A 26,373-nucleotide genomic window follows, 5' to 3' on the forward strand; every position below is an offset into this window, starting at 1 on the left:
ACCTTTTTTTTTCTTTTTTTTTCGGAGCTGGGGACCGAACCCAGGGCCTTGCACTTGCTAGGCAAGCGCTCTACCACTGAGCCAAATCCCCAACCCCATTATTTCACCTTTGATTGATTGTTCTACACAGTTATTTATTCTATAGTTCATAGGATTGATCCTATGGCCTCATAGATGCAAGTGTACTGAGCTATAATCCAGCCTCAGAAAATGTAAACTGTTACATAATAACCACCATTTGGTTAACATCTGGAGCACGTCATATACATTAGTGGAAGTTTTGAAACTTTTGAACATCCTCAGTCCTCACAGTCCACAGCCATGGATATCATCTCCCAATGTATAACAGAGTCTCAAACAGGCTAAGTCAGCCACCCACAGTCTTTCCTTGGAAAGAAACTTGTCATTCACGAAGTAAACAAGGTTATATTTTGTCTCTATATAGTTTCCTTTGACTCCCAGGAACCACAGGAGTATAAATGGACAATATATTTGGTTTTCACAAATTAAAACCATTTTGAGGTCTTATTTTAAAAAACAAAGCTCTGATGAATAGATTAGAAGAAACTTGATTAGAGTCAAAGGGAAATGATTAGGCTTCGATCTGCCCCACTGTTCCAGTAGCAAATCTTTGGAAATATCTGTAGAAAAAAACAGTTGGTGATAAACCCTCAAGAACTGTTTAGTAAGTAAACCAAGTTGATTTATTGCTTTTCAGCTCTACACTTTAACTCAGCATTTGGAAGTCAGAAATGGGTGGATCTCTGTGAGTTCCAGGTGAGCCTGGTCTACATACCAAGTTCCAAGCCAGCCAGGGCTACTTAGTGAGACCCTGTATCCAAAATAAAAATAAAAACAAAAACAAGAAATCGTTGTTTAGTTAACCCAAAGGAGTTGTGTCTGCTTGTTGAAGGGAAAAGTGGTATTGCTGTGGAAAAAAAAAAAAAGTGACCCAGGTCCCTTAATCCTGCCCTCTTTTGATCTCGAAAGGTGGTAACATTCAGTTCGGAGCTCACTCATCTGTAAATTGCATCACATTATCTGAGTTATTTAAGAAGCAAGCTCTGTTTGGTTTCAGGCATTTTAACCTGCTAACAGCCAGAAAGAAGCGCTCACCACATAGTTTCAAAGGTCTTCCCATTTGCCACTGTCACCAGGGAAGGCAAAATGATCGAAGCCATAGGGAATCAGTATGTGGTGGCCAGACCGGTGTATTCCACAAAGGCTTTCGGAGAGGAGTTTAAGAAGACATACGGACATCACAAGACATTCCTGGATCATCTCAAAGGGTGTTGTAGGTAAGAGACTCCTGAAGTACTGGAACGAGGAAGGAATGACGCAGTTTCTTCTAAATTTTCTAGCTTTCAAGTTTTCCTCTCTGGCTCAAGTCCATAGCTTCAGGAATCTGCCATCCTTGCTTTCCAAACCTCTTACCCCGCTGTCTGAGGTGGAAAGGCAAGGGAACACACCCTCTCAGCAAGCGGCAGAAACACAGCTTCCAAGTCAGAGACTAACAGATGGAGACAGGCAAATTCCCAGTCGAAATGCTGCACAATTCAACTCAGACTGGCACACAAGTTCTTTATAGCTGAAGAAAAGCTGGCATTTTCCTTTAAAAGGAGAAAAGTTTCTTTGGTAGTGACCAGAAAGCTTTTGGCAGGGGCAGAGAGGCGATTGTGAGTGGGAGTGAAGTCACCACTTTTGTCTTTAAGATGATGTCATCGTTGTCAACTTTCTACTTGCTCTCAGGAGCCGGACTTAAAATCGATATTAATTCACTGACCTTGTGGCTTTCAATGTTTTCAGCTGCTCCTCACAAAAGGCCAAGAAAATTGCCCTGTCTTTGTTCCCCATAGCATCTTGGTTGCCAGCATACAAGATAAAGGAATGGCTTCTCAGTGACATCGTCTCTGGCATCAGCACTGGGCTGGTGGCTGTGCTGCAAGGTAACTTTGTCTTCCTTTTTCTCCTCTGTTACTTTTTCTTCTATTTTGAAGATATAATTTGCATATCATAAAATTCACTCTCGTGATTTGTGTGTGTGTGTGTGTGTGTGTGTGCGCACGCACGCGCTAGAGCAAGGCTTCACACCTACTAGGTTTGCATTCTACCGACACATTATACGCCAGCCAACCTTTTTGATATGTGTAACTCCGGGGGTTATTCATAGAGGTTGTGCATCTAAGATCACCAATTCTAACATATTTACCACTACCTTCTCTTCACAAATGCACAAACCAAAGCCTTTTTTATTTGATGTAGGCCCTTCCTACTCCTTCCTCCACTCATCACCTTAACCATAAATCTACAGATTTTTCCTATTCTGGATATTTCGTGCAGATGGAATTGTCTGTTGCACTCTGCATCTGATTCTTTACCTCTTAGCACCATGGCTTACTCATATAGTAGCAAGGACAGCATTCTGTGGCATGGTTTATACCACACTTGGTTGAACCTTTGAGTCATTTCTACTCAGAGGGATGATGAACGAACGATCTGTGAACATTTGTGCCCATTGTATGCAACTCTTTCTGTGAAAAAGATGTTTCAATGGTCTGAATCTATCCCCAGGAGTCTAAGTGCTGGTCCTGTGGTGGAAGGGTTTAGTCATTTGTAGAGGTGCACAACTGTGTCACTTCCAACCCTCCCACCAGCACATGTGGCTTCAGATCTTCCAAGGCGTCCTGCTTACTCTCTCTCTCTTTTTATCTTTGCTATCCTGATGGGTGAGAAGCAGCAGAATCACATCCTGGCTTTGGTTTGTATCTCTTTAATAACCAATGATGTTTACTAAGTATCTTCTCTTTTCTTGTGCTTGCTACTCCTGTGCATGCCTTTGGAAAAATAAGTCTTCAAATCCTTCATCATTTACTTCATTTGCTTTCTGTTTGGTGCTGGAGATCAAGTCCAGGGCCTGACCCAAACCAATCAAGAACTATATGACTGAACTAGATCCCTAGTTCTCCTTGCTGGAGATAAAATTTTAAAATTTTAGGTCCTCCAGCTCAGTAGAACATTCAGTGATAGAGGAGAAGGGCTGAGATGTGCTTAGTTGGTAGAGTGATTGCCCAGCATGCTCAAAGCCCGGGGTTCCATTGCCAGCACAATAGTAATCAGGTGTAGTGGTTCATGCCTGTAATCCCAGCATCTAGGAGGTGGAGGCAGGAGTATCATAAGTGTGACTGTATAGCATGTTTGAGGCCACCCTGGGCTAGGAGGTCCTGTCTTTTATTACAGAGTTGCAAGGGTTATTTATATGTTTCTGACACTGAACCTTTATCTGATACATATTTGCCAACAGCTTTCTTTTTTTCATTCTCTGTATTGTTCCTTCACTTGTTTTTGAAACTAGAGAAAGTCTCATGTAGCCTAGGTTAGCCTCAAACTTCTGCTCTTCCTCCCTCTATGCCCCAAGTGCTAAGATTACAAGCATGTGCCTCCAGGCCCAGTCTAAAAGGAGACTCGTTATGGTCACTTCCTGAGTCTTCAATGGGATTAGGGGAGAGCAGGGTAAGTCCATGGCAGATATACTACCATTCAGCCTCAGCTAGGTCCCCAAACACTCTTCTTTTGCAATACTGAGGAATCAGACTAAGGCATCCTGTATGCTATGCAAGTGATCTGTTGCTGAGCTTAATCCTTTGGGGATAGCATCCTTTTTGTTTTTTTCCAGTGCTGTGATTAAACAGAGCATCTATGTGTTAGGCAGATGCTCGTTCATTGATCCACACGTCCACCCGAGCATTTTTATTCTCAACTCTTTGCTTGCTTGTGCTACACACATCCTTTCTGAGAGACTGTTGCCTGAGCCAAGATTGCAGATTCATACTCGTGAGTTCTTCTGACAATGTTAGTTTGGAATACATTTTGCGTTACTGTGGTGATTTACTTCAAAACACCCAACCTAAAATCTAAAATACTAGGAGGACCCGATGAAACCTGATGACTGGGCTGTTGTCTTTCCAGGTTTAGCATTTGCTCTGCTGGTCAACATCCCTCCTGCCTATGGGTTGTACGCAGCCTTTTTCCCAGTTATCACCTACTTCTTCTTGGGCACATCTAGACACATATCTGTGGGTAAGTCAATCACTGTATTGATACGGGCTGGTTTTTCTCACTCTTCCTAAATTGTATTAGAAAACCACTGTAGGGGTTGGGGATTTAGCTCAGTGGTACAGCGCTTGCCTAGGAAGCGCAAGGCCCTGGGTTCGGTCCCCAGCTCTGAAAAAAAGAACCAAAAAAAAAAAAAAAAAAAAAGAAAGAAAGAAAAAAGAAAACCACTGTAAATTCCAGATTGGGCATCATTTGGAAGACTTCCAAATTTCCTGTTTGAATTTCCTGTAAGAATTAGGGGTAGGGCTGGTTGTACACAGTAGTGTGTTTTATGCAATTTCGTGATTGAGCCGCAACTCAGGCGTAGGGAGGCACATCCTGACCATCATTTACCTTTGGTTAACTAGGTCCGTTTCCAGTTCTGAGCATGATGGTGGGAGTTGTAGTTACAAGAGTGGCCTCGGGCTCCGATACTTCTCCAGCATTGTCCTCAAGCTCGGCAGAAAATGATTCAATGATAGAGGAGAAGGTAATGGTGGCCGCATCGGTGACTGTTCTTTCTGGAATCATTCAGGTGAGCCCCACTTAGTGTAATTTGTCTTGACTGGTACTATCTTTCTGTCTCTTCATCCTCCTGTGAATCCTCCTCAATTTTTGGTTTGTCTGCCTCCATTGTGTGGACCATAGGAAGTACTTTAAAATAATCTTCTTATTTACTCTTTGAGAATTTTATATAATGTATCTTGATCTTATTTTCTCCCCCCCGCCCCGCTCTTAACTCCTCACACATCCTCCCAGACTTGCCAAGTATTTGAGTCATTAACCACAACCACAGGCTAAACATGATCTAGGTAGAAACAGATAAACACAATCTACATAAAAATAAAAGTGGTGAGGATACTTTTTTAAAAGGTGTACATGGTAAGGAATAAAACGCTTAATTCAATAAAATTATCTTGGACTCAGTACTATATTTAATCATAATGATTGATAGATAGATAGATAGATAGATAGATAGATAGATAGATAGACAGACAGACAAACAGACAGATATAGATATTAACTTTGGAAGTTTTTCTTTCTAATGCCTCAGTTACTGCTATAATTTAGTTGGGAGGAAATTGGTGCTTTGTCTTTTTAACTACCTATATAAAAGGCTTGGGAAGAAATCTGGAAAACATTGCAGTGAGTCTGCACCTTCATTCCCAAGCTTCAGGGCCAACGCCATCATAGACCGTGAAAACATTATGGGTTTCCAAGATGTTACTTAAGGTTCCAATGATATCACAGCTTAAAACCATTTCTAAAAGGAAGGAAACGTCAGTTGTATGAGGCCACAAGTGTGTTGCGGCCGTGTGTGTGCAGTGTATTCACAAACTTTGCGTTCATTTGCTTCCTGCACACTTCTGAGTGTGGAAATTTTGTCAAGTGTCTGAGAGAAGCAGAGTCCACTTGACACACTCACTGTAAACAGTAATGCTGTGGGGACAGTAAGCACCTTTGTTCCCTGGCTAAAACCTCACTCTTTTAACATGCAGAATGCAGTTATGTATTTACTTTTTACATTTATGTATTTACAGGTGGGGGGGGGAGGCGGGTCCATAGGAGAACTTGATTATCTCCTTCCACCATGTGGGCCCCAGAGATTAAATTCAGGTCATTTGGCATAGCAGAAAGTACTTTAACCCTCTGAACCAACAGCCAGTCCAGGTCACATGTTTCATAAGCAACTTAAGTGACTCGTTTGAGATATGAATGGGCACTCACCCATGCATGCCAGGACAACAAATTTATGAAGGCTGGTGCTAGGCAAGATTTTACTCTAAAGGGCTCGTGGTAAGTCTTGTAAAGATACAGCACCTAACCACTAAGAGGAAGGAAGAAGGTGCTTGATGGATCTGATACTTCTCCAGCCATGGCGGACGACTGAGCATTGCATTTTGAAGTCCTACGGCAGGTGCAAGCCTTTGGCTTGCTTGTGTTCGTGGTCGCTACTAACAGGCTTTGTCCTTCTCTCCCCAGTTGCTCCTGGGGGTTCTGCAGATAGGCTTTGTGGTGATATACCTATCCGAGTCCCTAATCAGCGGCTTCACCACGGCTGCTGCCATTCACGTTCTGGTTTCTCAACTGAAATTCATGCTACAGCTGACGGTCCCAGCACACAGCGACCCATTCTCTATATTCAAAGTAAGTATTCCTGAGGTTTGAAAAATGCAGAAAGCCAGGCATGGTGGTCCTTAATTCCAGCACTTGGGAGACAGAGGCAGGTGGATCTCTGTAAGTTCAAAGCCAGCCTACTCTCTTTCTGTCTCTTTTTCTGTCTCTGTCTCTCTGTCTCTGTCTCTGTCTGTCTCTGTCTCTGTCTCTCTGTCTCTGTCTCTCTCTCTCTCTCTCTCTCTCTCTCTCTCACACACACACACACACACACACAAATATATGAAGTTCCTTGTTCCATGTCTTCACTCCAGTACAGTTGAACATAAATTAAGTTACTGTGCATGGAAGAAAGGTTTAAAATGTATACAGAAACAGTTTTTGAACATAATTTGTCCCTTTTGATAAACTTTTTAGTTTTGAGATATTAACCAGAACTTTGGACACTGACACCTCTCTCTGTTACCCTCAAAAAATGGTCTTATTTGGTCTCAAACCCCACTGAGAAATAGCAGACTAATGAGCTTGAAAAGGTGGGAATCAGATAGAACAAAACAGAAACCTGGTTGATTTGCGATAGGTCACTTCCAGCTACTCTCCCTTCCCAAACTCCATCCCAGTATGGATCAAAGCAGACACAGCTACCTTCTTAGGCTGTGAGACTGTGCTCTCTTTGTGTTGTGGTGAAAGAAGACAGTCTGCTCCCTTAAACTGGCAGCTCAGTTGTGTAGTATTTAGCATGTGTGACTCCATTTTGTTCGGGACAGTCTTCAGGGTTCTGAGACAGCACCTGCTCCAAACACTCTCACTCCCACACGAAAGTATTCCACAACTGGGGTATGCATGAAACCCCCTTCGCATCTGCTTGTGCTGTCTTGGACCTATGGGTGTACAACCAACTTCCTTCAGGAGGTAGACTCTGCACAGTGTAGGCATTTTCCATGTGACCCAAAGCAAGAAATCTGTCTTATGAAAGGAGTCCTTTAAACACACACACACACACACACACACACACACACACACACACACACACACACTCAGAAAACAGAAATGGTTCCTTGGACAGAACAGTGGCAAATCGTATGAGATAAAAAACAGTGCTATTGCCTAGTGTGGGTGAGACCTTAGATTTTAGTTCAGGCTCTAGCACTGCAAAACAAGACGTTAATGAGACTGAGGAGCAGAGGGGGATCCGCTGTAAAACCATGAAAAACACCCAACAAAATTTGATACCAGCCAAAGGTCTTTTTAGAAAATAAAAAATAAAGACGGACGCATCCCCAAAGCAGTGATCTTGGTTATGCTAATTTACCCCCATTGTACCTCATGACAACCCCTCGCAGTTTCAGGGCTCATGGTTGACAGCAGTTGAGCACACAAAGGCTGTGGCAATGTGCCAGTCTTTTTTTTGCCCGTTTTAATCTGTTTGGAGAGAAGTGCGTCTGAATTACAAATTCACGTTGTACTTTGGGGCCCCTGTGTTTCTGATGGTAGGTCCTGGAGTCAGTCTTCTCACAAATTCAGAAGACGAACATCGCAGACCTGGTGACATCTGTGATTATCCTCGTGGTCGTGTTTGTCGTCAAGGAAATCAACCAGCGCTACAGGAGCAAGCTTCCGGTGCCCATCCCCATCGAACTCATCATGGTAACGATTGTCATCAGAAGAATTTCACTCATAATCTAGGGTTTCAAGGAGAGAAGGTCGTCCGTACGCCAGGTTGCTGTGAGGCGAGCACTAGCTCCAGTTTCTGAGTTTAACATTTAGTATGGGTTCTTCCCTTCATCGGGATTTACTTTCCCTGCTATCTGGGTTTATTCTTTCAGAGGTGGGAATAGCAAGACCTTCACGGCCAAGCTATATTAAAAAAACAAAACAAAAGAACGAGAGAGAGAGAGAGAGAGAGAGAGAGACCCTTTAAACTTGAGCTGTGATGCTTGTGCAAACCAGAATTGTCCTGGGGCTTCTTAAAATGTAAGTAGGTCTAGGGTAGTAGTTATTATTGGTTTTTACCTTTTTCCCATTAATTAATTGATTGGTTTTTACATCCCAATTGCTGTCCTGCCCCATTCCTCCTCACAGAGTCCTTATCCCACATCCCCTTCTCTTCTGAGAGGGTGGAAGCTCCCTATGTATCCTTCCTCCCCCTCAGGGTGGATCAAGTCTCTGTAGGATTAGGCACATCCTCTCTCCCTGAGGCCAGACAAGGCAACCCAGTGGGGAACGGATTCCACAGACAGGCAATAGCTTTAGAGACAGCCCTCACTCTGATTGTCAGACCCACATGGAGACTGAGCTACCCATGTGCCTCTGTTCAGCCTGTGTATGCTTTTGATTGGTGGCTCAGTCTCTGAGAGCTCTTAGTTGACTTTGTTGTTCTTCCTGTGGAGTCTCTAGCCCCTTCAGGGCCCTCGATGCTTCCTCCAACTCTTCCATAAGAGTCCCCAAGCTCCATTTAATGTTTGTCTGTGGGTCTCTGCATCTCTTTCAGTCAGCTGCTGGGTGGAGCCTCTCAGAGGGCAGTGAGGCAAGGCTCCTGTCTGCAAGCATAGCAGAGCATCATTAAGAGTATCAGGGATTGGAGCTTGCTCATGGGATGGGTCTCAAGTTGGGCTATTCTTTACCTTTTCATTACATTTATCTATTTATTTGGGATTGTGACAAAAGCTTTCAGGAATTGATTCTCTCCTTCCACTGAATGGCTCTCAGGGATCAAATTCAGATAGCTAGGTTTGGCAGCTAGTGGGTTTGGGCTTGGGGCAATGGTTTGGATTTTTTTGTTGTTGTTGCTATTATTATTTTGTTTGTTTTGTTTTTGGTTTTATATCATTCTTAGTTGCACCTCACATTCTAATCTGGGCAATTTGGAATTCTGCAGACTGTAATTGCAACAGGCATATCCTATGGCTGTAACTTTGAACAGAGGTTTGGCGTGGCCGTGGTTGGGAACATGAGTCTTGGGTAAGTATATCGTCAATGCTGGCATCTTTGAGCACTCAGGGAAGAAGTGCCTGTGGTTACCAGAACCACACAAGCCCCTTGAAAAATCCTTGCACTCTCTCTCTTGAGCAAGCAATCATAAAGAGTGCCTGAACCCCTGGCACTTAGAGTCTCGTTATAGAAAAACTCACAAAGCAGGCAACCGAGGACTCCAAACAGTGAAAACTGGGACTGGAGAGAAGGCTCAGCAGTGAAAATCTCTGCTGCCTTTGCAGAGAACTGAATTCAGTTCTCAACACCCACATGACAGCTCACAACCACCTATAATTCCACTCCCAGGGTGACTTCCTCCTATGACCTCAACGACACCTGCATTCAGATTCACACACTCACACACTCACACACACACACACACACACACACACACCACACACCACACACACTCACACACTCACACACACACCACACACTCACACACACACACCACACACATTCACACACTCACACACACACACCACACACCACACACACCACACACACTCACACACTCACCACACACTCACACACCACACACACTCACACACTCATACCCACACACCACACACCACACACACCACACACTCACACACTCACCACACACTCACCACACACTCACACACCACACACACTCACACACTCATACCCACACACCACACACCACACACACCACACACACCACACACTCACACACACACCACACACTCACACACCACACACACTCACACACTCACACCCACACACCACACACCACACACACCACACACACTCACACACTCACACACACACCACACACTCACACACCATACACACTCACACACACACACCACACACCACACACACTCACACACTCACACACTCACACACACACCACACACACACCACACACCACACATTCACACGCATTTACACACACACACACACCACACCACACACTCATACACACATACACCACACACCACACACACACCACACACTCACATACCATACACACTCACACACACACACACCACAGACTCACACACACACATACCACACTCACACACACATGCACTCACACACACACACCACACACCACACACCACACACTCACACACTCACACACACACACACCACACACACCACACACCACACACACTCACACACTCATACACACACACACACACACACACACCTTTAAAAAATAAATGAAAATTAGGAAAATAGTAAAAATTAAAAAAAAATTATTTCTTTCTTATAAAGAGACACCCTCTGAAACCAGATTTCCTGATCAGTAAATAACCATAAACAACATGCAGTGCTTCATTTGAGGTCACCAGAGCCACGTTCCAAACATCCAAGAGACACACAGAAGGCACAGCAGCTGAGGAGTCCAGACAGCACACTCTCCCTCTCTCCAGATCACACTCAGAGCAAAGCTAGAGGGCTGGGTGCCGAATCTGAATGCTTATTCCGTGTGTTTGGCCAGCTAAGATGAGAGCCTTGCTTCATGCTGTGTTCTCTGTCCCACCTCTAACCACAGAGAGCACTGGTGGCTTCAACGTCCTTCCCAAGAAAAGCTGCTTTCCTCTTAAAATAAATAAAAGACGATTTTCCTTTCTCTAGGCTTAACACGTATTTGATACTTAGAGAAATTATATAAACATAGCCACTATATCTGCATCTCTCTTAATATAGCTGAATTCTTTAAGAGCTAATATATGTGTGGCTTTTAAAGCCACACATATTTATATAAATATACACATATGTGTGTATATCTTCATGTGTTCCACTTAATCAAAACAGTCAATTTTCAGTTTTAAGAAGCTGTGAGGAACGAGGCTGGGAAAGGCTATCTCTGGTTTTCTTCTTTCTCGCCTGCAATTTTCAAGGGATTGACTGTACGTCACTTCAGTGTCTTAGAGACAGAAACCCCAAGAAATGTAAACAAATGCAGACATCAAAGAGAATCTTGTCAGAGGAAAAAGGTTTTGAAAATAAATGATAAACCTCAGATCACTGAGGGATAATCCTTGTTTAGTAAACATATCAAACATCCACGCTCTAACCCCACCAGGTGTGTGGGGCGGGGAAGGGTATAGCTCGTTTATTAACCATGAGTTCCCCAGAGAGGCAGCATGGCCAAGTACAGTACTCGGTGCCCCAGCTCCTGAGCATCTGAAGTTGCTTGACTTCAGAATCCGCTCCTGTCCTTGGGCAAGTTCACTAAACTGCACCTCCACGCACTTGGTTATATAGGGGAGGAGCGAAAACTGGTAAAGATCCCAGAAGCGGTACATGAGTCTACGTATGTGGCATGTTATGTGCCCAGCTTCTATTTCAAACCCAAACATCACCACTTGCTGGCTTAGCACCTAAAGGAGATACAAGGCATGTGCTGTGTCTTAAATCATTCCATTTTTTCCCTAAGTGATCAAGTGAGCATTTTAAATGTTTGTTGTCTGCAAATAGACTTATTACTCAGGGTAATGATTATTAATTCTTGCTAGTTTGCTACTAGTGCATATAGCACACTGGAAGGTACTGTTATGGAATGACATGCGCACATTAAATCTGTGTAAATAACATGACCCAAGGGAAGGAACAATACAGAGAGGCTGTGTCAGATTCCAGGGGCATCGCACAGGCTTAATCAGCAGGCATGCTGTATTTCATGATGTACAGTGTTCACACTCACTATTCTAGCTGGCCTTCCCATATAATTACGAAGACAAGAGAACAGTATTATTGTCTCATTTGACAAGTGAGAAGTCAGGCTCAGGGAAAGAACGAAGTCTTTGGCCAGTTAACTCTGTCATACCACATTATAATGCTCAGAAGACAAAACAAAAGCAAAATTATCCTAACAATAGGTGCCTAGTTGTTTTGATATAAAATACAATCTTTAATTGTATCTCTGCTATTAGGTTCATTTTTTGAAAACGAACTTGCAATCTGCCTTTCTAGTTTGCATGGACTAATAAGTACATTTTCCAAAACCACAGCTGGGTATTTATTATCAAAGACATAAAAGATAAAACAACAATTCAGACACAGTTGACTGGATCCAATTGCGCACTTCCAGTAAGCAACAGGTCTGAAGCGGATGCTGACGGGATCTGAACATTTAGTCGCTTGACGCTGTTTGAGACAGACAGCTTTTATAATACAACTAGCAAATATCCTTACTGCTTGAGCTTATAAGCATAAATGTCGAAGTATCCCCTGTGAGGCACACTATCTCTGAAACCCTTATCACCTATGCTAAAACCTGCTCTCCTCTGGTCGTGGTTGACCCTAGCAGTTCTTCAGAGCACAGGGCAAAGCCCAAAGCCTGCTTATCAGTGTTTTCAATGAAAAGTTAGTTGTCAATGAGAAGAAGATTTTACTTTCTTATTCCAGAGTTGTATTTGCTCCGAGAGCCTTCCGTCATGGATAATTATTGAGGGCACTGAGAGTAAAAGCTGTGAAACCCATCATGACAATGGCTGGAACCTAAGATGCTTGCCTGAAGGGTTATATGAATACACATGACACTTCCGGTGGGCTGGCAAGATCGACTCTATCTTACCACTCCAGCCAGGGTGTATTATAACGGTTATTGATACAGGCGGCATTACTTCATGACAGTAAGAGGGGAATCGCCAATAGAATCAAGTTCTTAGGCCATACTTAAAAAAATAAAAAAAAGGACACAATCCAGCCCAGTCCGTATTCATTCATTCAGTTGCCTAATAATAAAATAATAATCCTAAGTTTGTGAACAAGTTGGTGGCATATAGCTTTGCTTGCTTTCAATTTCAGGTTTCAACCCCCTATTACCCCCAGTGTGGAAGTTTTCCAAGACACCATAGGAGACTGCTTTGGCATCGCGATTGTCGGCTTTGCCGTGGCCTTTTCAGTTGCTAGCGTGTATTCCCTCAAATACGATTATCCCATTGATGGCAACCAGGTAAGCCTAACTGGGCCGAATTAGGTATTCCGCGCACATAATCTTCTTCTGAAAGAGACCTTTTCAGGCACAGCTTCCTCCCTTGTCTCCCGCAGGAGTTAATTGCCTTGGGGGTGAGCAACATATTCACTGGAGCTTTCAAAGGATTTGCAGGGAGCACAGCCCTTTCCAGATCAGGGGTTCAGGAGAGCACGGGAGGCAAAACACAGGTAGGTATTCGAGCGTCTCTGCCGCAAGGCCAGCACAGTGCTGACGACTGAGGAGCCCGAGCCAGGCCGAAAGCACCAGCCATCATAGGAATTGTTTCCTTCTTGCAGGTCGCGGGGCTTCTCTCGGCTGTCATTGTGCTGATAGTCATAGTTGCCATCGGATTTCTCCTGCAGCCTCTACAAAAGGTAATCATCTTCCCCAAGGGGATAGCATCTCTCTTCTCGCGGCGTTAAATCTCTCAAGTTCCGAAGGCTGGGGAAAATGAGTTCTCGACAAGCTTTCAGATACCCTCCTTAGTCAATATTGTATGGACCAAGATTTCCCCTCTCCTGGCAGCCTTTTATGAATGTCAGGAATGTAGATGCCTGAACTGCTTTATCTACTCTACATAATTAATGCTCAAGCAGGGAGGGGCCCTGGCATTGTAGCTTCAACCTAGATTGACCGAAGTGAGGATTTTCTTAAAGGGTTAGGTCATCAAGCCTCTATCTAACGCAGAGAGTGGTGCTACCAGCGCCACACCTGTTCTTGGGAGCACGCCCTGAGCTCCAAGGAGTTTGGTTTGATTCCAAAACCAACACTGTCGGCTTGTAGGAGGGGAGTAAACAGCCAGATACAGAACTCTTGCCCTCGAGCTCCCTGTCTGTAACTGTTTGGGTTTCCTTTAATAATTGTAAACAGTCCCAGTGTCCTGGAAATCACTGAGCCTCTATAAAGGCACACGATAGTAAAGACAAGAACTTCGCTCTCTAGGGTACTCATAGGACTTCAAAGCAGTACACGAATGGGTCAGGAGCCCTACCACTGTCTCTACCGATTTTATCTGTGTGACTTGACATCAATGCTTCAACCTCTCCGAACCTTAAATCCTCCACACATAAAACAGGAAGGAAGAAGTACTAGCCATACAGAGTAGCTGTGACGATAAATGATGTAAGGCACATGGATTACTTAATTGCATTGATAATTAATATTATCCGAACATCCCATTATACTTCTGACTGCAAGGGACATAGAGATATGATCCAGCCCACCACTATCTATCATTTGCGATCTGGGTCCTTCTTCCATGTTGATTGATAGTTGACATGTGTACTCACTCTGAGGTGGGAGGAGGACTCCTGGTGTGGTCACTTCTAAGAACCATAATTGGCTGACTGTGTCTCCAAGTATCACGGAGCACTAGCTGCCAAAACCATGTCTTCCACACCCCAGAATCCTTAGCTTCAAAACAAATGCCATGACAGAGGTCAGCATATCACCACTAAAGAAAAAAATTAAGTGTATAGTTTAACCACTGTCACTCCTCCCTCCCTCTCTCTCTCTCTCTCTTTCTCTCTCTCTCTCTCTTGATTGCTAATCAAAGTGACCTCTATAGAGAATCAAGGGGTAAGCCCTCTACAAAAGTGGGATGTCTTCATGTTGCCTGAGTCATAACTCTGCTTCTTTTCATCCTAAGACATCAAAACAGTCAGTAACAGTCAGCGAGTACTGAGTATTTGAAGTTTCCCAAGTGTCCACAGATTCTAAAATCACACCCACACCCTCCCCCACACACACCTTGCCTATGGTTTCTCTGTGCTCTGTGTGTATCCTGCTGCATATGTGTTTCATTGTAAAATTGCTACAGATTGTTTTCCCCGCAGAATAATGCTGGGGGAAAATGCCTAATAAAAGTACAGTGTCGGGGTTGGGATTTGGCTCAGAGGTAGAGCACTTACCTAGGAAGCGCAAGGTCCTGGGTTCGGTCCCCAGCCCCGAAAAAAAAAAGAAAAGAAAAAAGAAAAAGTACAGCGTCTCTAGCCAGACAGCTTAGTATTTTCTAAACTCATATGTGGCGTAGTAGCCTATTGTACAGCTCTGAATACCTTCCCCAGCTACCTCAGAGGTAACAACCTGTATCTCAGTACAGTAACAAAACTAAGACATTGACAATAGAAAAGTACTTTTAGGTACATTACCAATTTTATTCTGTTTTTCTATTCTGTTCTATTCTATTCTATTCTGTTCTATTCTATTCCTTTTTTACATGGCATTCATTTGTACATTCATTGTCTCTTTATTTTTTTACTTTTTATTTTACGTGGATGGGTAGTTTTGCCTGCGTATGTCTGTGTACCACATGCAATGCCTGTGGAGGTCAGAAGAAGGCATCAGATCCCCCTGGAGATGGTAGTGAGCCACTCTGTAGGTGCTGGAAATCGAACCCAGGTCCTCTGGAAGAGCCTCTTAACCACTGAGGCATATCTCCAGCCCCCATTTTAACGTGACTTAAGACCATGTTTCTCTTAAATGGCAACCTCTACTCTCACAGTGAATCACACCAACCAAGTAGATATTAATATAAAAAAGTTAACTATAAAGATTAAAAAATATCTGGGTCAGTTAAACAGTGTTCAAGACATGAAAATGAGATCCCTCTTTGGTTGCCTTTGGTTGCCATGCTTTCTTGGTATGGAAGTCTTCAGCACATAAATCACACACTGCGCTCAGAGTGGACGGAACCAGTTGACGTGTAGGTAAGAAAGGGTCTTGCCATTGTTCTTGACCCATATGATCGTGGGTGTATGTCACTATTTCGCCTGTTTTCTGTTCACTGGAACAGCTTTCATAAGACTAACTGCAGCATGGGAAACACCAGAAATGGCGAGCAAACATGCCAGAAGGTTAGGATCCACCACCCCACTGTGCCAGTGTGGGGACGTTTTTAAGAGGCCGTGCTGTGGGTGATCACTCCTAGATTGGGAAATACAATTCCCTGGCTCATCTACTCATTCAGTGGCCAACTGTTAAGCCCTTCCCATACAGATTTACCATAGCGTGCCCCAGGAACAGAGCGGATATAGACTGAATGCTCTCAGAGCCTGCCTTGGGCCTTCGCTAATCAATTCCTTGATCTGATCCCTAAGAAAACAGCTCGGCAGTCATCATCAGCAAAGCCCTGGGACTGATTTAAGACCTCAAGGGCTCCAAGATTTTTTTTTTTTTTTTGCAAAGGGCAACCCCCATGCCTTTGTTTAAATGGACAGGTTGAACTAGCTTTACTTGGGGACAACTTGTTCGAGGACTTACACGTAAGTCTTAAGATATGCCTCTCTTTATCCCAGGATATAGACTACCATAAGTGTTATCAGCTCATCCACGGCACAGGCACAGAGAGCTGCTGGGATAGAATAGCCTCCTGCAGGAAAACACATCCATCCCAACCCTGGCCTATCGGGCATTGCACACAGGAAAAGGGTGCGTCCTTTGATACGCGTTGAGGCCCGCTAAAGGACTTATCTGTGGCCTTCACCTTTGCTTCCATTTGTCTTCTTTGATTAACTTAAGTACATCTGTTGTTTGTCTTCCACAGTCTGTCCTGGCAGCTCTGGCGCTTGGAAACTTGAAGGGAATGCTGATGCAGTTTGCCGAGATAGGCAGGCTGTGGAAAAAGGATAAATACGATTGTGTAAGTAGACACCATCATCTTCGAGGAAATGAAAAATCAGAACGGTTGTTTAACGCTGATGCGAGACGTATATTGTGATGGCTGTGAAATCTCGCTTCTACTTCTCTGCTTGCAATAACCTTAAGTTTATTTCCTGTCTTGACATTATATAAGCTGCCGATCATTACCTGGAAGTTTCAGTTAAGAGCGATAGGGGCACATGCCCATGGTCTCAGCACTCTGGAGACTGAGGCAAGAGGAGTTTGAGATCAGCCTGAGCTGAACTTTATAATCAGCTGAGTTTATAATGAGCTCCTATTTCCAAAATAGTAAAAAAGGCTAGATAGAGATGGCTCAGTGGTTAAGAGCACTGAGTTCAGTTCCCAGCACCCATGTTGGGTGGTTCACAACCTTCGGTACCTCAGACTTAGGGAATTACGCTCTTCTGGTGTCCATTGGCAGCCTGATAGACAGGTGTGCACATGCATGTGCGCACACACACACACACACACACACACACACACACACCTACCCATACATAAGCACATACAAGCATGAAAAATAAACATAAATACATAAATAAATGGGTTCTTGAAAGCAGAAAGTGTTGCGAAAAACAGAGGCCTTCCTTCCATCAGTCGTTATAGACCTTGTAGGTTATGCTGAATACCACAGAAGTGCTCTGAATTTGGGGGTATATGTGGTTTCTGCTCTTTGTTAAATATTGTGTTCGTTTCCAGAGAACCAGCAGAGGGTGTAAATTCTGAACATTCCTTCTGGAAACACCTGTTCCTTTGTGAAAGCACCTACTTGCTCTTAACCTGCCTGCAAAGCAGACTTTATAATTAGGGTCAAAGTCTGAGTATAAAATCTCCTGTTGGCATACCCTGTGGCACACAAGAGCATAAAGCAGTCATCTGCCTTCAGCCAGCTCATGTTCCTGATACATCACTGTGTGTGACTCTTTAAACCCACTTTTAGCATGCTCAAGGTTTTATAAAGATGGTGCTCACTAACTAAATCAATACTACAGAGCTAATATTAGTACAGGCTATCCCAGTCAATCTGCTGGGTTTTGCTTGCTTGTTTGTTTTCCTTGAAGTGCTGCGTTGAGGTTTGAACCAAGAGTCTACCATGTAGGCCAGTGTTCTACCATTGCTGTATCCAAGTCCTATTTGCTTGAGTTTCTGTGGCCCAGCACGGAGCCAGCAGAAATGAAATGACCTTTTGAGACATGTCTTTGTAGGTACTTTGTTCCCTCGCCCAAGATAACAACTTCCAACCTCTGCCTTTGGCCCTAGACATTCATGCTTTCTCTAGCTCTGAACCTACATTGTACTTCCTTAAACTCTGGTACATTGCTGTTTTCTCTTCTTACAGTTAATCTGGATCATGACCTTCATCTTTGCCATCGTCCTTGGGCTCGGATTAGGCCTGGCAGCAAGTGTGGCATTTCAGCTCCTAACTATTGTGTTCAGGACCCAATTGTAAGTGTTCACCGTGCGCTCTGCACACAAACACAACGTCGCAGACTTCAACTTTCAATTAGAAGAGAGAAACAAATGCCAGTGGCTATGAAAAAAGAAGTGTGTTTGATAGCAAGTGTACCTATCAAGACCATGAGGTAGAGGGATGGCTCAGTGGTGAAGAGTACTTGTTACTCTAGCAGTGGACCTAGGTTCGATTCCCAGCGCCCTTGTGCAACTCTAGTTCCAGGTGAACCAATGCCAGCTTCTAACCTCCTTGGGCAACAGGTATGTGTGTAGCACACATATATTCATGCGGGTGAAACACTCATACACATACATAAACATAAGTAAATCCAAAAGAAATGTTTTTAAAAGACTGGCCAGTGAATGTACCATCCCTCAAAGTCACCCCATCTAAAGGCTTGAAGGACAACAGAATGCTCCACCATTACAATCCAGTCTAAGGAAGATACCTGCTGCTGGTCTGCCTTCTGCTGTGATACAGGTTCAAAGGCAAAGCAAACATCTCTAAGTCTACTTTGCTCACCAATGACCAAGATGTGATTCTATCCTAAGCAGGCTTAATGTCCTTACCTTAGACTCCTTACACAGGAGAATGAGTTACCTAGAAGATGGACTTTTAAGGTAGTTGGTGGGGAGGGGGGCTCCCTCTTCCTCTTCAGCAGAGAGTGCTGAACTTATGAACTTCTCAAAGACCCCAGGTTAAAAATTTCTTTAAAATCTTGTAGTTCTTGATTCTTAAAGCCATCCAGTTCAAGTACCTTTGTGATTTTCAAGTATTTGTCAGGTAATATCACCACCATGTGGTCACTCAGCCCAGCTGGCATACATGGTGTGGTTGCAAGAGAAATGGGAATTCAGGGGTTCTACAATGGAGGTTGCTACCACAGTTAAGGTTATTCTTTGACTAATGGAACGTACTGGTGTAGAAACGGTTCTTATTCTGTCCCTCTTTCATACCTTGGGTTCTTACTGAGTTGGAGTCCTTAGTCAAGATCCATCAGATACAGAGACTGAAGGTCACATGGGCAAGTTATTTTTAACCCACGTCCTTGTCTGAGTACATTTGGACCGTACCTTAGCAAATGACAGTTATATTTAGCATTCAACTGCTATGGCCTTATCGGTTACCTGTACAAGGCTGTGGTGTAGTAAGGAGGAGTCACTGTGTACAAAGCCCTGTGACACAGAGATAAGGTGTTTGCCCTTCATATCCTCTAATGAGATGATGACTCCCCCACCTTTCAACTTTGAAAAGCAAGCCAGGTTTTGTAAGCGAGGGGCGGGGGGTGGGGGCGGATCAGTGCTGGGCTTAACAAATTCGAGAATGATTTCCTGACTGGGCAGTGTTTTCTCCCCCACAGCCCAAAATGCAGCACACTGGCTAATGTTGGAAGGAGCAACATCTACAAGAATAAAAAAAATTATGCTGACGTAAGAAAGACCTATTGTTGTCTTTGACTTGCTAAAGTAGTGTCAGAGGAAGGCAGCGAGACTCATCTTTCCATCTTCTCTGTCTTATAGGTTTATGAGCCAGAAGGAGTGAAAATTTTCAGATGTCCGTCTCCAATCTACTTCGCAAACATTGGTTTCTTTAAGCAGAAACTTATTGACGCTGTAAGGTTCAGAAAAAAAAAATTGAGTGTCTGGGAATGAAATGTTTCTTCTTTAGCATGAAGGTCACTGACTTCTTGGATGTTGAATCTGAGCTGTGTCAATGTTTAGCCTGCATGCCCTAGAGTAGGTAAAACTATCTTAAAAGGATCCATTAATATGTTAGATTCTGCTGTAAAGTAAAAACATTTACTCAGGCCTTAGTTAACTGGGTTTAGTACATGTTCTTGGGGGTAGCAGCATCAGAAACAAGAGTAAACTATTTAATGTTTGACTGCATCACCAGAGAAAGTCAGGATAGCAGCTATAAATGGATCAGTGACAATGAGTGCTTCCGAATTGGGGTAAAGAAGGCAAAGATCAATCATTGAAGGTTAAGAAGCAAAAACTAGGATCTGGAGTGATGACTTCTAGTTAAGAGCTCTGGCTGCTCTTCCAGAGGTGCTGAGCTCAAATCCCAGCAACCACATGGTTGTGGTGGCTCACAATCATCTGTAATGGGATCTGATGCCCTCTTACAGTGTGTCTGAAGACAGCGACAGTCATATATAAAATAAATAAATATTAAAACACACACACACAAAAGAAAGAAAAAAGAAAGAAAGGAAGGAAGGAAGGAAGGAAGGAAGGGAGAAAGGAAGGAAAGAGAGAAAGGAAGGGAAGAAAGAAAGGAAGAGGAAAGAAAGGAAGAGAGAAAGAAAGGAAGGAAGGAAGGGAGAAAGGGAGGAAGGAGAGAAAGGAAGGGAAGAAAGAAAGGAAGAGAGAAAGGAAGGAAGGAAGAAAGAAAGAAAGAAAGAAAGGAAGGAAGGAAGGAAGAAAAAAAGAAAGAAAGAAAGGAAGGAAGGAAGGAAGGAAGAAAGAAAGAAAGAAAGAAAGAAAGAAAGAAAGAAAGAAAGAAAGAAAGAAAGAAAGAAAGAACAGCTTACCTTTAATCCCAACACTTGGGAGGCAGAGGCAGAATCAGGAGGATCTCTGTGAGTAGGAGGGCAGCCTGGTCTAGAGAGGGAGTTCCAGAACAGACAGACCTACATAGTGAGTGAGACCCCATCTCAAAACTTGACATCCATTGTAAAGACACATCCTTTGGCTTACTTTGTGCCTGATTATAATAATTAATTTGTTAAGTAGCCCCAAACTGAATACCAGAACTATAAAATTATACTGAAAAACACTTCAAAAATTATAATCACATAAATTTTAATAAAATTTTAGAATTTAAGAAATCCTTAGGTGTCATTTATAGCTGTCAAAAAGAAAATTAATTGAAACAGATTAAGATGCTTGCAGTTAACCATCAGACTGAGCACAGGGACTGTGGAGGAGTTAGAGAAAGAACTGAAGGAGCTGAAGAACATAGGAAGTACAACAATATCAACCAACTAGACACCCCCCCCCAGAGCTCCCAAGGACTAAACCACCAACCAAAGAGTACACATGGGGGAAGAAGGGGCTGGAGAGATGGCTCAGTGGTTAAGAGGGTTAAAAGCACTAACTGCTCTTCCAGAGGTCCTGAGTTCAAATCCCAGCAACCACAACAATCTGTAATGAGATCTGATGCCCTCTTCTGGTGTGTCTGAAGACAGCTACAGTGCACTTATATATAATAAATAAATAAATCTTTAAAAAAAAAGAGTACACATGGAGTGACCCATCCTTCCAGTTGTATATGTAGCAGAAGCTGGAATTGTCTGGCATCAATATAAGGAAAAGCCCTCAGTCCTGTGAAGGCTTATTTCTCCAATGTAGGGTAATGCCAGGGTGTTGAGGTAGGAGTGGGTGGGTGGGAGGGGGAGCATCCTCATAGAAGCAGGGGGAGGGAAAATGGAAGAGGGGGAAACCAGGAAAGGGAATGACATTTGAAATATAAATACATAAACTATCCAATTAAAAAATGGAACAAAAGAAAATTAATAAAATCAAATCCCCTTAGGAGCTTTTGTGGGTCAAAACACAGATACAAATAAAATTTAAATCCATTTATAGATGGTCATTTGTGGTTAAATTGGACTCTATGAATATCTTTAAACTTTGGTAATTGCATGCAGGCTAAACCCCGACTCAGAATTGTTGCTGGTATTGTTTTTAAATGTTTTATCTCTAATATTCCTGTGTCCTGAGCCCTCAGCCCCTCCCAGCTAGTCATTATCATCACATTCTGTAAGTATCTGGATGCTCAGCTCCCCTCTAACATAGCTATTGGATTTTCAGGTTGGCTTTAACCCACTTCGAATTCTACGCAAGCGCAATAAAGCTTTGAAGAAAATCCGAAAACTGCAGAAGCAAGGACTGATACAAGTGACACCTGTGAGTTTCCTGCCCACGTTTCCATGTGTTTTGGATAAAAACGTTTAGTAAAACTTAATTCAAAAACCTTGGTTCCTGTCTTAGTCAGGGTTTCTATTCCTGCACAAAACATCATGATCTAGAAGCAAGTTGGGGAGGAAAAGGTTTATTCAGCTTACACTTCTATGTTGCTGTTCATCACCAAAGGAAGTCAGGGCAGGAACTCACACAGGGCAGGAATCTGGAGGCAGGAACTGATGCAGAGGCCATGGAGGGATGCTGCTTACTGGATTGCTTCCCCTGCCTTGCTCAGTTTGCTTTCTTATAGAACCCAGGACCACTAGCCCAGGGATGGCACCACTCACAATGAGCTCTCCCTCCCCCCCCACCGCCCCTGATCATTAATTGAGAAAATGCCTTACAGCTGGGTCTCATGGAGGCATTTCCTCTAGGGGTGCTCCTTTCTCTGTGGTAACTCCAGCTTGTGTCAAGTTGACACACAATACCAGCCAGTACAGTTCCCTTACTTTAAATGAAATGCTAGATAAAGATAGTCCATGTGTTAATTGATGTCATATTTATAAAATTTACTTATGTGTTTGTTCACGTGTGTGTGGGCATGTGCACATGTGTGTATACATGTGGAGATCAAAGTACAACTTTCAGGAGTTGGTTCTCTCCTTCTTTCTACCATGTGAGCTGCAGAGAGTGAACTTGGGTCATAAGGCCTTGTGGCAAGCCCCCTTACCTGCTGAGCCATCTTGCTAGCCCTAGTGTCATATTTTGAATGGCATCTTTGAAGATCGACTTTAACTTTTTTTTTTTTTTTTTGGTTCTGGGAAGAGTATCCAAAGCAAAGCACTTCAGATCCTGTTGCTGACTCAAGTTTGAATCCAAGCTACAGGAACTCCTGCGTCTCTATGACAATGCACATTTTCCCAGTCAGAATCATGATATCTGTTATCACTTCTCTCTTGCAGAAAGGATTTATATGCACCTCTGATGGCTTCAAAGACTCTGATGAAGAATTGGACAACAACCAGATAGAAGAACTGGATCAGCCGATCAATACCATGGACCTGCCCTTTGAAATAGACTGGAACGCCGATCTCCCCCTCAACATCACCATCCCCAAAATCAGCCTCCACAGCCTCATCCTCGATTTTTCAGCAGTATCCTTCCTTGACATCTCCTCAATGAGGGGCCTCAGAACGGTAATTTGTGTCTCCTTGGTGGAATCAATGAATCAGTTGCTAATGGCAAATTGTATGTATGGAAGAAAACACACACATCACACACAAATGTGTATCATACATACATGCACAGCACATAAACACTACCCCTACCATGCACACCTCATACAGCCCCCCCCCCCACACACAAGCCAGATATCAACACTGAGTATCTTCTTCTGATGCTTTCTTTGTTTTGATACTGGGTCTCTCAATGAACCTAGAGCTCATTGATTAGGGCCCATGAGCTATGGAGAGTCAGCTACCTCTGTGTCTCAAACACACACACACACACACACACACACACACACACACAGACACACACAGACACACACACACAGACACAGACACACACAGACACACACAGACACACACAGACATACACACACAGACACAGACATACACACACAAAGAGAGACATACACACACAGACACAGACATACACACACAAAGAGAGACATACACACACACACACACACACACACACACACACACACACACACACACACACCATAAATATGCCACAAGGCTGGAGCTAGAGACCCATGCTACCACCCAGCCTGACTTTTTATATGGGTTCTGGGGAATTAAGCAGACATCCTCATACTTACCTGACAAGCACTTTACCCGCTGAGCTACCTCCCCAGCCTGGGCAATACAGACTTCTTAGAGTTTTAGACTCAGTTAAGCTTCTGAGACACAGACAGGGGTGGGGAGTGTTGGATAGAACCACACAAAATCAGAATGTGGCTGAATCCACACTTAAAATGTGTGCAGAAGCCTCAGGCTCGCAACACAGTCGCGTCTTTTTCAAACCGGGCATCATGGGTATTCTCAGAAAAGTATGGGCATTGAAAACAAAGGGGCCTGGGACGTCTGGGATGAGGCAGGACAGTGGGCGTATGTTTTTATCATCTTCTCCCAGATGATGAAATGCACTAGACTATTAAGTGTGTTGTATTAAATTACACTACATAGCCACATGAAAGTATGTGGACATCACGTGCCTTAAAAATAGGTCTAAAACGAGAAGTGTGGCTGCTGCCTTTTCATTGTGTCCTTTCACTTCTACAACTAATTTACACCAGAAGTAAAAAAACTCAACAGGAATTTAAGAACTCCTACCCTGCCCTCTGCTTCTCTTGGGTTTTCATGGATACCTGTCTCAGTAAAACTGAGCTGAGCTCCATTGAGTATGGATAAACTGAACACAAAAAAAAAAAAAAACAGAACCAATTTAGTTTTCTTTTAAACTTTTTTTCTATTTGGTTTTGGTTTTTTGGGTTTTGAGGGGTTTTTAGTTTTTTTGGTGTTTTTTTTTTGTTTTGTTTTTTTTTTGTTTTTTGTTTTGTTTTTTTGGTGGGAGGTTTGTTTCTGGGTTTGTTTGGGATTTTTCTGGTTTTGTTTTGTCTTGCTTTTCTTTTGGAGTCAGGGTCTCATGAAGCACAGGATGTACTGAACTTGTATAGCCTAGGCTAGCCTTGAGCTCCTAATCCTCCTGCCTCTGCTTCCAGAGTCCAGGGATGTGAGCCTCCATGCCTGGCTTTCCAACTTACATCACACAACTGCTTGCTTCTTCTCTCTTTTTTGTTTTTTATTTTAGCTCAAGAAAAAGAAAACCATGCACACATTTTAGCAGTAGAAAAGAAAGAGCATGGACTCTGACTAGTTTTTAGAAATTCCCAGTTCCCTGATAGTGCCTGGAGAGGTGTTTTCTGATGGTGATGATGGTCTCCATGCCCTATTCGTGCCTGGTCATGACTGAGAGCTACCTTTCTTACTGTTTGTCACCTCACCTCATCACTGGAGGTTTGACTTTTGCCTAGACAACAGGAACCCGAGTCTTTCCTCCTTGGTACTGGATGCATCCGGCTGCTGCGAACAGGAACAATAGATAACACACGGACTAGTCTGTGTGTTGTTCTTATATGGATAGAAAGTTCTAGCCAGGCAGGGTGGCGCACACCTTTATTCCTGGTGCTCTGGAGACAGAGGCAGGTGAGTCTCTGTGCACTGGAGACCAGCCTGGTTAACAATGTGAGTTCCAAGACACCCAGGGTCCTGTTACACAAAGAAACCCTGTCTTGAAAAAACATAGGATATTTCAAGAAAGTGGGAAAGTTCTAGCCATTTCCACACAACATACTGCCATGTTGAAGTATAATCAGGGGTGATCTTGTGAGTTTGGGACAGAATAGTTTTTTATCCTTTTATCAAGAATATTTAACTTATTATGGGGGTGTTCCCCTTCAGGGGTCTATTTTTATGGTATAGTCTTGTTTTTAGCTTTAGCGTGTTCTTATTAACTGTTTCAAATAAGCAAGTGCTTCAGAAAAGAATCACTCATAAGCTACTGTGGTAGTCTGTTTGCAACAAGCGAAAACTCTACCCTAAAGTGAATGTGTCTTCTGTTCTAACAGATTTTACAAGAGTTTATTAGGATCAAGGTGGACGTATATATTGTGGGAACCGATGGTAAGTTCATTGTTTGTTTGCTTATTATTTTAGGACAGTATCTTGCTGTGTAGCTCAGGTTGGCCTCAGCCTGCCAAGCGCTGGTATTACAGGCATGTGCCGTCTTGCCTGGTTAAAGGTGTAACGATGTTTTCTTTCCAGTCAGTGCTGGAGATGGAGCCAGGGCCTCATGTGACAGCCCCAGCCCAGGTTCCGTTAGCTGTTTTTAACATTCAGACGATCTTCTCAGGCTCACAGCCAATCTAGACAGTCCGTCCAAAGAATAAGTATGCCACGTGATCCCAAAGAAGGGAACTGAATTTCTAGTTGAGCCACATAAAAAATCCCCATAGAAACCACAGGCTTACATTTTGCTGTTATGTTAACAAGTGATTAAATTCATTTTATGGTTTGGGTCCTAATTTCATAGCTATAGAGAATGAGCGAGTTACCGGCTTTTCACTCTAAACTTGCTGGAAACATTGTTTGCAGTCTCTTGTTCCACTAGCATTCTTCAGCCTTAACAACCTTGCCTTGGCTTCTCAC

At 43.3% G+C, this 26,373-nt stretch overlaps 1 protein-coding gene across 22 annotated transcripts in view; it reads left to right on the plus strand.

The window, feature by feature from the left end:
• Positions 1-26,373, plus strand: part of Slc26a3 (solute carrier family 26 member 3) — a 41,192-nt gene that overhangs the window by 10,221 nt on the left and 4,598 nt on the right. For 3 of the 22 annotated variants that reach the window (XM_087551983.1, XM_087551984.1, XM_087551985.1), the window contains 18 exons: positions 719-777; positions 1,079-1,298; positions 1,807-1,946; positions 3,967-4,077; positions 4,461-4,627; positions 6,076-6,240; positions 7,702-7,854; positions 9,086-9,168; positions 12,967-13,114; positions 13,210-13,323; positions 13,432-13,509; positions 16,680-16,775; positions 18,135-18,241; positions 19,609-19,678; positions 19,769-19,861; positions 22,067-22,162; positions 23,122-23,355; positions 25,794-25,848. In XM_087551983.1, coding sequence (XP_087408109.1) covers positions 1,168-1,298; positions 1,807-1,946; positions 3,967-4,077; positions 4,461-4,627; positions 6,076-6,240; positions 7,702-7,854; positions 9,086-9,168; positions 12,967-13,114; positions 13,210-13,323; positions 13,432-13,509; positions 16,680-16,775; positions 18,135-18,241; positions 19,609-19,678; positions 19,769-19,861; positions 22,067-22,162; positions 23,122-23,355; positions 25,794-25,848 — 2,041 coding nt within the window. In that variant the 5' untranslated portion in view covers positions 719-777; positions 1,079-1,167. 22 annotated transcript variants of the gene reach the window in all.

The sequence above is a fragment of the Rattus norvegicus genome, chromosome 6 (genome assembly GCF_021556685.1).
Source record: "Rattus norvegicus strain SHRSP/BbbUtx chromosome 6, alternate assembly SHRSP_T2T, whole genome shotgun sequence".
Taxonomy (NCBI): domain Eukaryota; kingdom Metazoa; phylum Chordata; class Mammalia; order Rodentia; family Muridae; genus Rattus; species Rattus norvegicus.